Below are 16001 nucleotides of genomic sequence, written 5' to 3'. Positions count from 1 at the left end.
AAGAATAACTGAAGGAATAGATGTGAAATACATAACAAAGAGCCTGGCATATCACATATTCTCAATAAATTATAGCTTGTATTATTATTTCTTATACTTCTCAGTATATATTACCATTCTGAGCAGCTCATCAAATTTACCTGAGACTCAGCAAAAGCTAATTTGTCAAGCCCATTCACGTATCGCTGTTTTGCTTCCATGACAGCTTGTCGCTTCTTTGTCAAAAGCTGTCGAAATGAGCCAATGAGTTCAAGATAAGAAGTAGCAGTAACATAGTTATGTCGTCCTAACTCATGCAAGAACCTAAAAGAGAGGCAGATAACATACTTCACTATAAGTAATGGATTCCACAAAAAGGTAAATTCAACATACCATTAACAGACATTTAATAAAGATTACATTTTATATAGAAGTTAGTGAGTACTTGAACAATGTAAGACTCTAGAATCCTACATATTACCACATTATAATTTCTTGTCTCTAAAATAACAACTAGTGGTGACATATTTAAAAGGCACAAATCAAGTGAGATCCTATCTTTTAAAAAACCACAAATCAACAAATATGTCTATAAAAGATGAACTACAGCAAGAAAGAATCAGACTATTTCACATGTTTCATAAGCCAGGAGGATCTAACTTGGTAAGTGACCCAAGATATCACGTAAACCAGGTAAGTACAGTAGGAAAGGGGATAGCAGATAAGATAGCAAATACATGTGAATTAATTTGGAAATGGGCTTCACAGATCCCTTCATTGTCATTTTAAAATTTACTAATATTAACCTTTCTGAAAGATCCATAATGGAGGTGTGAAAGTGTTTACAGATTGGAACTATCTCTTGTCGTTCAACCTCAGTAAGCTCCAGTGTTTCTAAGAATTTCACAGCTACACGTTCAAGAGCATCTTCAGGCCATGACTGAAAACAAGAAAAAGAAAAACTCTTGAAATTTAAGATGAACAGTAGTCTCACTCCAACTCCATAAGTTAATGCATAATAAGTTACATGACTTCCTATGGGAGAATAATTTGGTTTTGAGAAAATTAAAATTTTAATGAACAAAGCAGAATAAGAGAGACTGAGGTCTCTGAAAGACCTAATATTCTTATATACTAAAATGAAAAAAAAAGGATAATATAAAGAAAGGATCAATGAAGTTTTATTTATCAAAGATATATTACACTGCCTTCCCAACTCTTCCACTTGGATGTCTAGTAGGCACCCCAAATTTATCATGACAGTGGCAGAAGCTGCTAGTTGTCCACCCAATATCTACTAGCCCTTTCTTCCTTGGGACTCCAATTTTATTCTAGATAGCAATATATCCAGCTAAAAGACTAGATTTCCTAGACTCCTTTGGAATTCAGGATGGCCAATGACACATAAGCAGTTGTTGGGTGGGGACTTCAGGGTAGAGCTGGGATATCCTTTTTGGCCTACTTTCATTCTTCTACTTCTTGTTTGGAACACAATTGTGAACAATGGCACTCTAGCAGCCACCTCACCGCCCTAAGTTACTTTGAGAATGGAAGTCACATGCTAAGGATGGTAAAGCAGAAAAACTTGGGATCCTCATGACTTTGTTAAGCCACAAAAGCCCCACTCTGCTTACCTTTAGATTTTTTTTTCCTATGAGAGTTAAAAAACCCAATGTGTTTGGTTTGGGTTTCTATTACTGGGAGACCATCACAATTTCTACTATAACATCCAAAGTTGATTTTTAAATTTTCTTCCCTACAAATTTGCTTCCTAGCCAGTCCTCTCCATCTTAGTGAAATGGTTCCTTTCTTGGCTTTCCTGCAATATGTCAAGCATGCTCCTACCTCTGGGTCTTTGGACGTGCTTTTCCCTCTGACTAGAACCCTCTCCCTCAGACCTCCATGTGGTTCATGCTCTCACTTCCTTCACATCCAAGCTCATATACCGACTTATCAGGAAGGCCTTCCCAGAGCACTCTTTATAAAACAGCATTACTTCCCTCATTACTCTGCCTTTTATACTGAGTTTTCTTCTCAGCACTTACCAATACATGGCATATCATTAATCTTTATTTGCTCACTAGAGTATTTTCCAGGTTTCCTTTCATTTAGTTTCAATACTATGCTTATAATTTTTTTTCCTTTGTAGCAGATAATACGCATTTTAAGACCAATTTTTTTTTGGTGTCTAGCCTAAGCACATACTGCCAGTGTATGCATTTTTTATTAATAGATTGTTATATTCATGTGACCCAATTGTACCAATACACATTTTAAATCTAAGAGAGACTTCTAAAGAACTATTAAGATTAGCGAAATTTTATAAAATGCCAGGTTAAATGTCATATAACTTACACATCATTAAAAAATACTATGGAGGCTTATCTTTTTGTTCTGCATGCTTCATTTTTAATCACCCTGCTAATTATCATGCATATTTAATACTATCTGTAGCAGTTAGGATATTTATGACTAAAGAGGCAGAAAACCAGTCTTACTGTATCTTCAAAAAAGAGAAGATGCATATTCTTATAGAGTAATACCCAGAAGTAGGGTATTTCCAGGGTTGCTTCATTTAGAAGCTCAACTATATTATCAAGTATTCACGTTTTTTCCGTCTTGTTCCTTTCTCAGTGCACTTTATTTCATCCTTGGGTTTGTCCCATTATGGTGACATGATGACTGCTGCAGCTATGGGCATCACATTCTCAAGCAACAAGATTGAGAGACCAAAAAAAGGCCCTTTTATTACCATGTGACTCCTTTTATAGTGAAAATACTTTTTTTCCCCAAAGCTCCCCAGGACCCACTGGCAAGGTATGGTTCATACATGGGCTCAGGCATAAAACAATCACTAGCAAGAGAAATGAAAGCATATATACACACACACACATATACACACACACACACACACACACATACACACACACACACACACACACATATATATATATCTTTTTTTTGAGACGGAGTTTCACTTTGTTGCCAGGCTGGAGTGCAGTGGCACAATCTCAGCCCACTGCGACCTCCGCCTCCTGGGTTCAAGCAATTCTCCTGGCTTAGCCTCCTGAGTAGCTGGGACTACAGGCGTGCAGCACCACACTGAGCTAACTTTTATATTTTTAGTAGAGACAGGGTTTCACCATGTTGGCCAGGATGGTCTCCATCTCTTGACCTCATGACCCACCCGCTTCGGCCTCCCAAAGTGCTGGGATTACAGGTGTGAGCCACCGTGCCCACCTGAAAGCACCAATATTGGCTTAGGGCTGGGCACAATGGCTCATGCCTATAATCCCAGCACTTTGAGAGGCTGAGGTGGGAGACAAGCTTGGACGACATAGAGAAACCCTGTCTCTATAAAAAATTTAAAAATGAGTTGGGCATGGTGGCATACACCGATAGTCCCAACTACTCTGGAGGCTGAGGTGGGAGGATTGCTTGAGCCCAGGAGGCAGAGGTTGCAGTGAGGTGAGATTGCACCAGTGCACTCTAGCCTGGACGACAGAGATCCTGTCTCTCTCTCTCTCTCTCTCTCTCTCTCTATATATATATATATATAGACTTAGACCAACCATGATTCAATCCCTCTGATACATAGTTACATGGATTGTGATTTCCCAAACAAAACCAGAATGCAGTTGATAAGAATTAGGCAAAGAGAATAAAACAAATCAGTACCAGAAACTAATTTTTAAAAAAAAATTATCCAGGGTCAATGCACAGTCCACATTCTATTGCACATAAAACAATCAAATAGAAGGTACCATGAGTTACTGTTCTCAAAAGTATGAATACCAAATGGTTTTACACAGGCAGTGCAGTCTGTCTTAGGTGAGGCAGTGGCCTTCATCATTTGCTTCCAGCTTGACTGAAATTGTTGCCTAGCTGGTTTTCCTGTCTCTTGTTTTGCCCTACTGTAATTCACCCACCACACAGCTTCCAACTGTTTTGGTTTTTTCCTAAATGCAGATTATCTAAAAATATGTTGATGCCACTGTGATGTCTCTGGTATAAAACCAAATTCCTAGGAATACCTTGCCAATCTCTTTGTAACCTGATACGCACCCAAAGCTCCAACTCAACTGCTGCTGCCCTTAAAATGCCAGCCAGCTATACCAAACAATTTTCAGTGGGGCAGACGAGCCAACCTCTTCCCACCCTTCTCCTTTTCCATGTACTGTCCTCTAATAATGGTTCATTTTATGTGTCAACTTGACTGGGCCATGAGGTTCCCAGATATTTGGTCAAACATGATTCTGGGTGTTTCTGTCAGAGTGTTTTTACATGAGTTCAACATTTAAATCATTATAGACTGAGTAAAGCAGAGTGCCCTCCCTAATGTCAATGGACTGCATTCAATTGTCCTTGTCCAATTTTGTTCAATCCAACGCAACACAAATGCTGATCCTCCCCCAAATTCCTCCTGTATGATTGTCTTCAAGCTGAGACATTGGTTCTTTTTCTCCTCCCTTCAGACTTGGACTGAATTGGCTCTTCCTGGCTCCTGAGCCTGCCGGCCTTCAGACTGGAACTACATCACTGGTTTTCCTGGGCTTTCACCTACCAACTGCAGATCTTGGGACTTTTTAGGCTTCATAATCATACGAGCCAATTCCTCATAATAAATTTCTTTACATACAAATTTCCTATTGATTCCTAATACACTCCCCCTCTATGTAACTAATTCATCTTCATGCCTCAGAAATTCACTGCCTTCGTATGTATACCCTTTGCACATCAACATTATGGCTCTCTTATATAATCACGATTGCTGACTGCTTTTTCTATCTTCCAGTCTATAGTGTAAGCTCCTTGTGAGGATCACGTAGTCCTATCAGTCTCTGGTGCTGAACATTACGCCTGTCATTACAGTAACTGATCAAGAAACAAACACTTGCTGAATGTATATTAATGAAGTTTTTCAAATATTTCACTAAAATTCCAAAAGAGTTAGTTGCCTCCCCCTCCAACCAAGAAAAATGACAAACCTGAAACCAGTCAATGGTACAGCAGTTGATGAGTGATGGGAACTGTCTCAAGCGATTTCGAAAGGCATCTCCAATGGGGCTAAAGGCCACCACGACATGAAGATTATCTTTGCAGCGATTCACGAAGAAAGCAAACAGGGCTAAGGGGCTGAGTTCATCATGTTTACTGCCAGCCTGAGCTACTGGACGAACACCCTAGGGAATATCAGAAAATAAAAACCTTGTAAATAAAAATAGATAAGCTGGCAGTGAGATTGGTGGATATTAGAATATGAAGAAGTTTTATTGCTCCCTGTAAATATCTGTAAAATTTTGGTTTCATATCAATAGGATGACTTTGACATAGTTTAAATGTAGAAAACCTCTTCCAACTCAAAATTCTACAATTTAAAAACAAGTATCTGCCAAGAATTTACCTTATAAAGATAATCACAAAAGTTCACAAAGATGTATAGAGACGTAATTTTACATTTTTTTTTTTTTTTTTTTTGAGAGGGAGTCTCGCTCTGTCGCCCAGGCTGGAGTGCAGTGGCTGGATCTCAGCTCACTGCAAGCTCCGCCTCCCGGGTTCACGCCATTCTCCTGCCTCAGCCTCCCGAGTAGCTGGGACTACAGGCGTCTGCCATCTCGCCCGGCTAGTTTTTTGTATTTTTTAGTAGAGATGGGGTTTCACCGTGTTAGCCAGGATGGTCTCGATCTCCTGACCTTGTGATCCGCCCGTCTCGGCCTCCCAAAGTGCTGGGATTACAGGCTTGCGCCACCGCGCCTGGCCAATTTTACATTGTTTTTAAGAGAAAAAATGTAAACAGCTGAAGTATCAATCAGTAAGGAAGTAGTTACAAATGTAAAAGATCCACATATTAGCATTTTATACAACAGTTAAAAATAATAAAGTGGTGTCTCATGCCTGGAATCCTAGCTTCTTGGGAGGCTGAGGTAAGAGCCCAGGAGTTGGAAGCTGCAGTGAGCTATGGCTACACCACTGCACTCCAGCCTGGGCAACAGAGCAGTGAGACTTCATCTCTAGAAAAACACACACAGACACACACACACACACACACACACACACACACACACACACAGTGTATTTTGTGCTTCAAGAAGATAAGCAAGATAAAATAACCAAAAAAAAAAGTTTTGCAACAGTATATTGAATATGATACTGTTTAAAAAATATAGATGTATATAAAATAGCAAATATATAACAGAAATAGTGAAGAAATGGAAAAGTTTAGTAGCAAAGTGATGGGAATGAAAGATAGATAATAGCTAAAGCAGCAGGACAGCCTAGCAAAGCTTAGGAAATTCCATTTCCCAAAGGTGACTATTCCTTGAATGGGCATATGGATGATGCATTTCTCCTATAAATCAGGAGAATACCACTAATTCGCAGCCTTGGTCACATCTCTGACATATCCCAGATAAAAGCGAAGAACATGGGTTTTTGTTGTGTTGTTTTGTCCTCTTTTCTCCTTCCACACTCCATACTATGAACTGGTAATGCACCATTTACTGAGGGCTGTGTAAGTGCCTGACACTACATAAGTGCTTTATTTTGTTTGATTCTCAAACCTCACAGCAACCCCATGTGGGAAGAACTCTTACCTGTGCTGCCATTTCATGGAACAGAAAAGCAGAGTACTTGAAAGTGTGAGTCCATTTCACTCCAGATGTTATGGCTGGAGGTGGGGAATTAAATATCCAGGTGTGAGTGATATATTTTGTGGGTAAAAGTGATTATGGTAATGAGAAAGTGTGACATTACTTTCATCTTAGAAATGAGGGTTAAAGTATGTGACAGTAGTGGACACGTCACCGTTGTATTTTTTGTCAATTAAATCACAAACAAGACTTTCAGAGGTATCAAACCTATAAGATAGTTTCATTAAAACTTTTAAAAAATTTACTAACCAGTGTAAATGACAAAGACTAATAAAGTAGCATTAAAATCATGCTTTCTTACATCAATGTAACCTTAAGAGATGATTTAAAATTCTCTAATCACTCATAAAACATGCTAAATAACATTAAACAGGTGAAACAAACTGTCATCATTATGAAGATAGGAGTTACAAAACAAAAATTATGCCTCATAACTATGGTTGAAGCAATTTAAAATTCACCAATGATGTATTTAACTAATATACTTAAAATTTTTAATTACCCCCAAAATCATATGTACAAACTATATTTATCCTGAAGAGCTGAGAAAAGGTTTCAAGAAATAAAGTTTTGTGCTAGGAGCAGTACTTTCCCAAAAGTGTTTACCTCCATCACTTCTTGTTTCTCATCTGCTGCAAAAATGTTAGGCACTTCTCCTGTATTGAGCACACTGTCAATATCCTCTAGAAAAGCTTCCTCTTTAATCTGAGTGTCTGTGATGAGAAAGACGGTCTTCTGGCCCCTCATGCCCACATTCCTTAACAGACCCTTAAAAAATAAAAATGTACTTGTAAGCAGAATATGGTAGACATCTGTTGGTTTTGATTTCCCTCACTTTCCCCTTCTTTTGATAACAACACTTTGATTTTTAGGGCAGTACCTCTCCCCACTTCTACTGGGGCTGTCATTTGGGGCCTCCACTGCCTCTGTCCCCTGGGTGGGAGAGCCAAACTGGTCAGTTTCCCCAAACCCCTAGACATAATCACTGATTCAGAGGAAGGCATATGATTTAAGCAGGGCCCAACCATAGTCTTACGTCAGGGACTGAGACAGACTTGAAACAGAAAGAATCCTGGCTGTTCTGAGATGGAATATATAAAGGCCAGTAACCTTAATTACTTGGAGTTAACTGTTTGCCTCATGGAATGAGCCTGCTGGAGAAGGAAGCCAAATGGAAGAGAGTTGTGTCAGGAAGTAGAAAGAGTAGTTACTAAGGACATAATTTGATACCCTAAATTCAGCTTTGTCAAAAGCCTGTCTACCTCTAGACACTTCAGTGTAGACAGGCTGGGGTTTTTGTGCAGGGGTCAATGGCAACCCAAATTCCTAATATAAGATATGGGCTCAGTAGTGTGCTGAAGTTGACTTGTACAGGCTTGTTAGAACTGACTGTTAAAATTTCAGGGACTTGTCAGAAGTTTGTAAAACATAGCCAGGATTTAAAAATTGAATTATATAAACTTACAATTGTACAAAAATCTAGTTATATTTTAAAGAGAGGTAAATGCTTAAATCTCATCTCCTATTTTATTATGTTACTATTACCTATACTCTGGAAATTTTTTCAATCTATTGTATCAATACAGTAAAATACCATGTCATGGTGTTCTATGCATATCTCTTTTCAGTTCTGTTCTCAGTGACAGCATGTTGGGAGCTTCAGATCAGCCATGGGGCAGTTTTTACATCATGGAAATTGGAAAATCTACCATCAGAGGCTCCCTCTCACCCCCAGTCCTGGAAAGCTGGTTGTTAAACATTTGTCAGCATACAAACTCGCTGTAGTTCACAGTGAAATAGCATTACAACTTCTGTAAGTTATTCTTAAAAATAACCTTCTACATTGTAAAACCATATATTTTAAATCATTAAATATTAACTAATATTTTCACTCCATAAAATAAATGGTGGAGTTTTATATTGTACACAACTACGTCCTTTCCCCATTACAGCCATCTTCCAATATGAAGGCTGTTTTGTTCTTAGAAATAATTTTCTGTCATCAAAACTAGGGAGTCTAGTTTTTAAAGTAGTATTGTATCAGGTTTATAATTATTAATATTATATCAAAATAAATCTTAGGCTGGGTGCAGTGGCTCACCCCTGTAATCTGAGCAGTTTGAGAGGGTGAGGCAGGAGGATTACTTGAGCCCAGGAGTTTGAGAGCAGCCTGGACAACATAATGAGAGACCATCTCTAAAAAAAAAAAAAAAAAAATTAGCCAGGCCTGGTGGTACATGCCTGTAGTCCCACAGGCAGCTACTAGGGAGGGTGAAGCGGTAGGGTTGCTTGAACCTGGGAGGTTGAGGCTGCAGTGAGCTATGATCATGCCACTGTACTCCAGCTGGGGTGACAGAGTGAGACACCTCTCCAAAAAAAAAAAAAAAAAAAAAAACATAAAAATTTTAATTTAAAATAAACTTTACAATACAATATACACAAACATATTTAACTTATTGTCATGAGCATCATTGTAATTTGTTTTTTTTGTTTTTTTTTGAGACAAAGTCTCGCTCTCTTGCCTGGGCTGGAGTGCAGTGGCACGATCTTGGCTCACTGCAACTTCTGCCTCCCAGGTTCTAGCGATTCTCCTGCCTCAGCCTTCCAAGTATCTGAGATTATAGGTTCATTCCACTACAAATGATTCTCCTGCCTCAGGCTCTTGAGTAGCTGCAATTACAGGTCCGTTCCACCACACTTGGCTAATTTTTGTATTTTTAGAAGAGATAGAGTTTCATCATGTTGGCCAGGCTGGTCTCAGACCTCTGACCTCAGGTGATCCGAGACCAACTTGGTTAACATGGTGAAATCCCATCTCTAGCAAAAATACAGGAAAAAAAAAATTAGCCAGGTATGGTGGCAGGCACCAATAATTCCAGCTACTAGGGAGGCTGAGGCAGTAGAACCACTTGAACTCGGCAGGTGGACGTTGCAGTGAGTGGAGATTGTGCCACTGCACTCCAGCCTGGGTGACACAGTGAGACTTCATCTCAATAAAAAAAATTGATATTAATTATATGTCAGGAATATTAAGAAAACCCTATATACATTATATAATTTAACCATAATAATCTTTGAAATAGGTAGTATTATCCAAATTTTACAAAAGAAGAATCAAGAAAGTGACCATCAGTAAGATAATGGGCTAGGAAGCTCTAGACCCTTTTCTACCCTGAAGACACTGTATTAGCAATATACAGAACACAATTACCTTTGTGAGAACTTTGGAAACTAGTTAAGTGGCTGCAGCACCCAGAAAAGAGCATGAACAAGAGAAGAGACTGTTCCCAAAAGGGTGAGACAGTACCTCATATTTTTCTCACTCTAGCCCCTCCCCCAACTGGGCATAGTGTGGGGAGATTCAGAGAATACCATCCAAATCCTGGCTCCTTCCTCAGGACAGAAGGAATATAATTGAACTTGAGCCCAGAATACTGGCTTGTGTGGGGGCTGTTCCACCTGCCTTCAGGTGCTAACAGGAACAATGGCCTATTTTGGACACCAGGTTGGAGGCCACTGAAACAGGGTGAGTTCCCTGGTGGGTTAGAGCAGCAGAAGCTGCAGTTCTACAGGCAGGCACCAGGGAGAGCAAGAGATCAAGGGCAGAGGAATACAACGGAATCAGCAACTGAAAGCCCCTGAGAAGAAACAGCAAATTAAGACAGTCAAAAGCACTCATACATGCAACAATAAAAGCACACGTACAACCTCAAAGAAGACACGTCCTCAGAAAAGGTCTGAAAGGTCCCAGAACCTCTAGCTAGGTTGATTGGTGAAGGTCTTCCCTGAATGAGGCCAGTCATAATGATTGGGAGGGGTGGCTTTATTTCAAATGGTCAACTCTCAAAAAGATCACAAGGGATGCAAAGAAATAAGGAAATGTGGCCCAATCAAGGAAACAAAATAAAGTTCCAGAAACCAACCATAAGGAAATGCAGATCCATGAACTGACTAGCAAAACATTTAAAATAACTACCTTAAAGTTTCTCAGTGAGCTGAAAGGAACCCAGAGCTAAATCAGGAAAACAATGCATGAACAAAATGAGAATTAACAAAGATATAGAAACCATAAAATATAAATAGAAATTCTGGACCCAAAACATAAAACTGAACTAAAAAGTTATCTAGAGGGGTTCAATATTAGACTTGATCAGGCAGAATCAAGAGTCAACCAACTTGAAAACAAGTAATTGGAAATCACCAGGTTAATGGAGCAAAAACTAAACAAAGACAATAAAGGAAGGTGGAGCAAGCCTAAGGGATTTATGGTACACCATCAAGTGGACCAATATATGCATTATGGAAATCCCAGAATGAGAGACAGAGGAAGAGAGGACAAAGAGCTTTTTCAAGAAATAATGGCTGAAAATTTCTCAAATCTGAGGAAAGAAGTGGATATAAAAATTCCATTTTATGGAAGATCAATGAATTCCAACTAGGATGAAGTCAAAGAAATCCACACTAAAAAACAATATAATCAAACTGCCAAAAGTCAAATACAAAGAGAAAATATTGAAAGCAGCCAGAGAAAAGCAACTTGTCATCTACAAGGGAACTACCTTAAGATTATCAGTGAATTTCTCAGCAGAAAATGTACAGACCAGAAGGAAGTAGGGTGACATATTCTAATTGCAGAAAGATAAAAACCTGTCAACCAAGAACACTGTATCTGGTAGAGCTGCCCTACAAAAATGAAGGTGAAATTAAAACCTTTCCAGATGAACAAACACCGAGGGAGTCCTTACCACTAGATCTGCCCTACAAGATACGCTAAAGGGAGTCTTTTAAGCTAAAGTTGAAACAAAAGAACCTAGATTACTACTAAGACAACGTTAATGCCATCATCATCATCATCAGGTTCATGTTTAAATCTGCTAGAAACCATATCTGAAATAAGTCCTCTCTGAACTGGAATAAATATATAGTCAATGGCATAAGCCAGGCACAGAAAGATAAACATCACATGTGCTCACTTACATGTAAGAGCCAAAAATTTGACCTCATGGAGGTAGAGAGTAGAAAGACAGTTATCAGAGGCCAGAAAGGAGATGCAGGCAGGGGAAGATAAAGAGAAGCAGGTCAATGGGTATGAACATACAGTTAGAAGAAGTTGTAGTGTTCAATAGCACAATAGCGCAACTATATTTAACAATGTATTGCGTATTTCAAGATAGAAGATATGCAATGTTACCAATACAAAAAGATCGATGTTCTATATGATAGATATCCTAAATGTGCTGACTCCATAGTTATTCATTTTATGCATGTATCAAAATATTACATGTACCTCATAAATATGTACAAATATTATACAACAATTTTTTTAAAGCAGCAGCCATGGTAATAGTGTAGTGGATAAGACTTGAGTTAGAAAGCCTTGCTCTGTTGTGCATCACATGTCACTCAGCTTCGGTAAAACACAGAGACAACCCACCTGCTGCATTGCATTGCTGTACCTATAGAATGAGATCATGTAGGTAAAAGCTAGGTAAAGCACTCAGGACAGAACTCAGCACACACAGTAGATGCTCTATGGACAGTATCATCATCATCATTATCATCATCACTGAAGTTCAGTACACAGCTACACAGGCTGATTCTCTCTTTACAAGTAAAAGAATGTACTGTTTTCATTTTAGATACTAGGCTTCTTCATAATCTTACCTTCATATCCTCTCTCCATTCATTCATACCATAGCTCTTAGACATTTCTGGTTGGAAAATATGCATTTTTGCCATGGATGTAGCCAGACGAGTTAAAGATTGACGACCACTTCCTCCAAGTCCGACAAGCAAAGCATTTCCACCAGACTGCTTTAGAACTCGACATATTCTTGATAAATGTTCCAAAACATACCTACCACAAAATAAAAATTTTATTAATGCATTACAATAAAAATGTAAATGTATATTTACATGTAACTACTGTTTTACTTTCCTAGAAGAACATGACTTTGCTGTCCCATATGTTACTATCCTAGTTTTAAAGAATTTACTACCAAAAACTGTGATTTTTTCAAAAGCAGTCACAACTGGATCATTCGATGTAGGGGAAAACTAATTAAAAGTTCAAATTCAGGAAACTTGATATACAAGTTATACAAATAAAATGAAATATTAACTAATACTGGCAGTATCTTATCACTTTTATTAAATATGTTTCTTCAGTGTCTTAAGATTTCTGTGTGAGAAAAGATCGTTACCTATAAAACAACAAATTCAGAAAAGGCACTTAGCTTCACTGGTAATTAGGTTAATTAAAATTAAAATGATAATGAGATACCATTTCACTCTCCTTAGACTAGAAAAACTTACAATATCTGTCAATCCTAAGCGTCAGCAAAGGTAAAGAACAATGGAAGCTCTCAAAAATAATCATCATTTTTAAAGATGTTTTGGCAAAATTTAGTAAAGTTGAAGATGCTTATATACTATGACATGATAATCCCACTTATAGGAAAATAGCCTAGAGAAATTCTCACACATGTACCCAAGGAGACACGCATGAGAATTTTCAAAGCCTTTCTTATAATAGCAAAAACTAGAAGTCACCTAAAATTTGTCTCAGAAGAATGACTACACTGTGGTACAATTACATAATAGAATGCAATATAGTGGTAAATATTCATTTTTCTTTGACTCTCAATATGGAATAAATCAACTAGTATCAGAAGATTATGTCTAGTATTATACCATTTATATGCAGTTTTAAAATATGCAAAATAAGACTGCGTATATATTTAGGAATACACACATGTATAGTAAAAGTTCTAAGAAACACAAGTTTCAGCCAGGCGCAGTGGTTCATGTCTGTAATCCCAGCACTTTGGGAGGCCAAGGCGGGCAGATCACTTGAGGTCAGGAGTTCGAGACCACCCTGGCCAGCATGGTGAATCCCATATCTACTAAAAATACAAAAAAAATTAGCTGGGCGTGGTGTTGCATGCCTGTAGTTCCAGCTACCTGGGAGGCTGAGGTAGGAGAATTGCTTGAACCCAGGAGGCAGAGGTTGCAGTGAGCTGAGATTGTGCTATTGCACTCCAGCCTGGACGACAGAGCAAGACTCAGTCTCCCAAAAAAAAAAAAAAAGTTTCTTTTCACTGCTACTCTTAGGACACAGGATGCAGTGAGAGAGTGTGACTATAACAGGGAACTTCAAATAAATTACTAATATTTTATGTCTTATGCTGGATAATGGGGACAAAGTTATTCACCGTATTTTTCTTTACACCTTTTGGTACATTTTAAACATTTCATAATAACGTTTTACAGGCAGCAATTTCAAGCATCAACATCATATATAGGTACCTAAAAATGACAAGATTCATTCTTGTTTTGTGTGTTTGATTATACTCATCTAAGCACTGGTCCACAACATCACTAAAATGAAGAATATTTGGAATTTCAATATAAACTCTATCATCTCCTTCAAGGTCAGGATTCATATAGTCACCAAACATGAGATTTCTTAAGTCTTCTTCAGTTACCTATGGAAAGGAAATCAACAAATTATAAAACTTAAAACATTTAAAAAATAAATTTAAGAAAATGTTGTATAAAATTTGTTTCATCCATGTTATAAAGTAATTTTTTTAAACATTAGGGTAGTAAATAATATACTTACAAAATTAGTACCTGAGATTACATCCTTAGGATATAAAAAGAAAAGTAAGATCTTCTATCATATACGTTTTATTGTTGTTAGGCTACAGAAGTCATTCTGGGTGACTCCCATTTATTGAGTAGTTACTAAGTGATGGTCATCATGTTAAGCACGTTATATCTATTATATCATTTATTCCCTACCACATAAGGTGTTATTCTTTAAATAACTTCTATGTTGCATACTTTCCTATGAAGATAAATCTTCTCAAAACAAACACCTATTTACAAGGAATGCTAAAAAAAAGTTCATTAAGAAATGATTTTTTAAAATATAACTTAATTGTAACAATTTATATATTGTACTGCTTTAACTCAATATGTTCTTAATCACTATACTCACAGGTGCATTTTGTTTCCTCAAATGTGAAAAGATACTGTCAAATGATTCTTTAAAATGGTCCTTTATAACAGTTTTAGTTAACTGGAACAGCCATCTTCGATCATCATCATTAATGAGGCGATCGTAAAACACTCGGAGAACCTCATGCACAAACAGACGGATCATAGTGTGTTTGCTCGCCACAGCATCTCTTTCAATGAGTAAACAGCCCCGGATGACACGTGAAAAATCACGCAAGTTGAAAGTATAATGGGATTTTGTGGGAGTGGGTAAAAGATTTTCCACAGATTGTTTATATATCTGAATATGAAAAAAGCAACAAAGTAAAAATAAAATGCTTATAATCAGCAAAGTCATGTAACCAATGGAATGTTACACAAAATATTTTATTTACTCTATCAGACTATAAGGGCTTGGACTGAGCACGGTGGTTCACATCTCTAATCTCAGCACTTTGAGAGGCTGAGCTCGGCAGATCACCTAAGGTCAGGAATTCGTAGACCAGCCTGGCCAACATGGCAAAACCCCGTCTCTACTAAAAATACAAAAATTAGCCAGGTGTCGTGGCGCATGCCTATAATCCCAGCTACTCAGGAGGCTGAGGCAGGAGAATGGCTTGAACTCAGGAGGTGGAAGTGGATGTTGCAGAGAGCCGAGATCGCGCCATTGCACTCCAGCCTGGGCAACAAAGTGAGACTCTGTCTCAAAAAAAAAAAAAAAAAGAAAAGAAAAAAGAAAAAAGATCATCCTGGCTTGGAAAATTGCACAGTACTAAGCCTAGCATGGGATATATGTTTATTTTGGCTTATAGCACTCAACCAGGCATTATAAAGCTGAGGGAACTTAACATCTGATTCCATCCAAGCCCATCCAAGTAGAAACCTGTTTCTACTTTTATTTCCCAGTTATTATGGTTATGCCATTTAAAGGTGAATAATCTGAGGTTAAATAGTGAAAAACAAAATCTTTTATAGAAAGTGAAATCAGGTAACTCATGCTGAATCATTCCAAAGAAGATGATGAAATAATTTTCTTGTTACTACAATCAACTTCAAAACAAATCAATTTGTTCTCTCTCTTCCCTTCTATCTCTTATTCCCTCACTGCCTTCTTCCTTATATCTAAATTGACTATAAGGAAATGAAGTATATTTTTACTATGTACTGAATTCACCAAATGAAGTTTAATGTTCTCTTAAAGGCAGGTGAATTAAGCCTTTTATAATATAGTCAAAAAAGGAAAACTAAACAACTTTTTTTTTTTTTTTTTCAGATGGAGTCTTGTTCTGTCGCCAGGCTGGAGTGCGGTGGCACAATCTCGGCTCACTGCAACCTCCGCCTCCCGGGTTCAAGTGATTCTCCTGCCTC

The 16001-nt window shown here is 37.9% G+C and overlaps 1 protein-coding gene across 1 annotated transcript in view; it reads right to left on the bottom strand.

The window, feature by feature from the left end:
• DNAH12 (dynein, axonemal, heavy chain 12) overlaps window positions 1-16001 on the bottom strand; it is a 261319-nt gene that overhangs the window by 84444 nt on the left and 160874 nt on the right. The window contains exons 41-47 of the mRNA XM_011998427.1: window positions 14635-14934; window positions 13938-14116; window positions 12294-12486; window positions 7236-7397; window positions 4968-5162; window positions 786-919; window positions 141-303 (exon numbers count right to left, since the gene is read on the bottom strand). Of these exons, the coding sequence (XP_011853817.1) occupies window positions 141-303; window positions 786-919; window positions 4968-5162; window positions 7236-7397; window positions 12294-12486; window positions 13938-14116; window positions 14635-14934 (1326 nt within the window). The remainder of the gene's footprint in view (window positions 1-140; window positions 304-785; window positions 920-4967; window positions 5163-7235; window positions 7398-12293; window positions 12487-13937; window positions 14117-14634; window positions 14935-16001) is intronic.

Source organism: Mandrillus leucophaeus, unplaced genomic scaffold (genome assembly GCF_000951045.1).
Source record: "Mandrillus leucophaeus isolate KB7577 unplaced genomic scaffold, Mleu.le_1.0 Scaffold57, whole genome shotgun sequence".
NCBI classification, from domain to species: domain Eukaryota; kingdom Metazoa; phylum Chordata; class Mammalia; order Primates; family Cercopithecidae; genus Mandrillus; species Mandrillus leucophaeus.
Note: the sequence above shows the minus strand (reverse complement) of the source record. Positions and strands in the feature narration are given on the sequence as shown.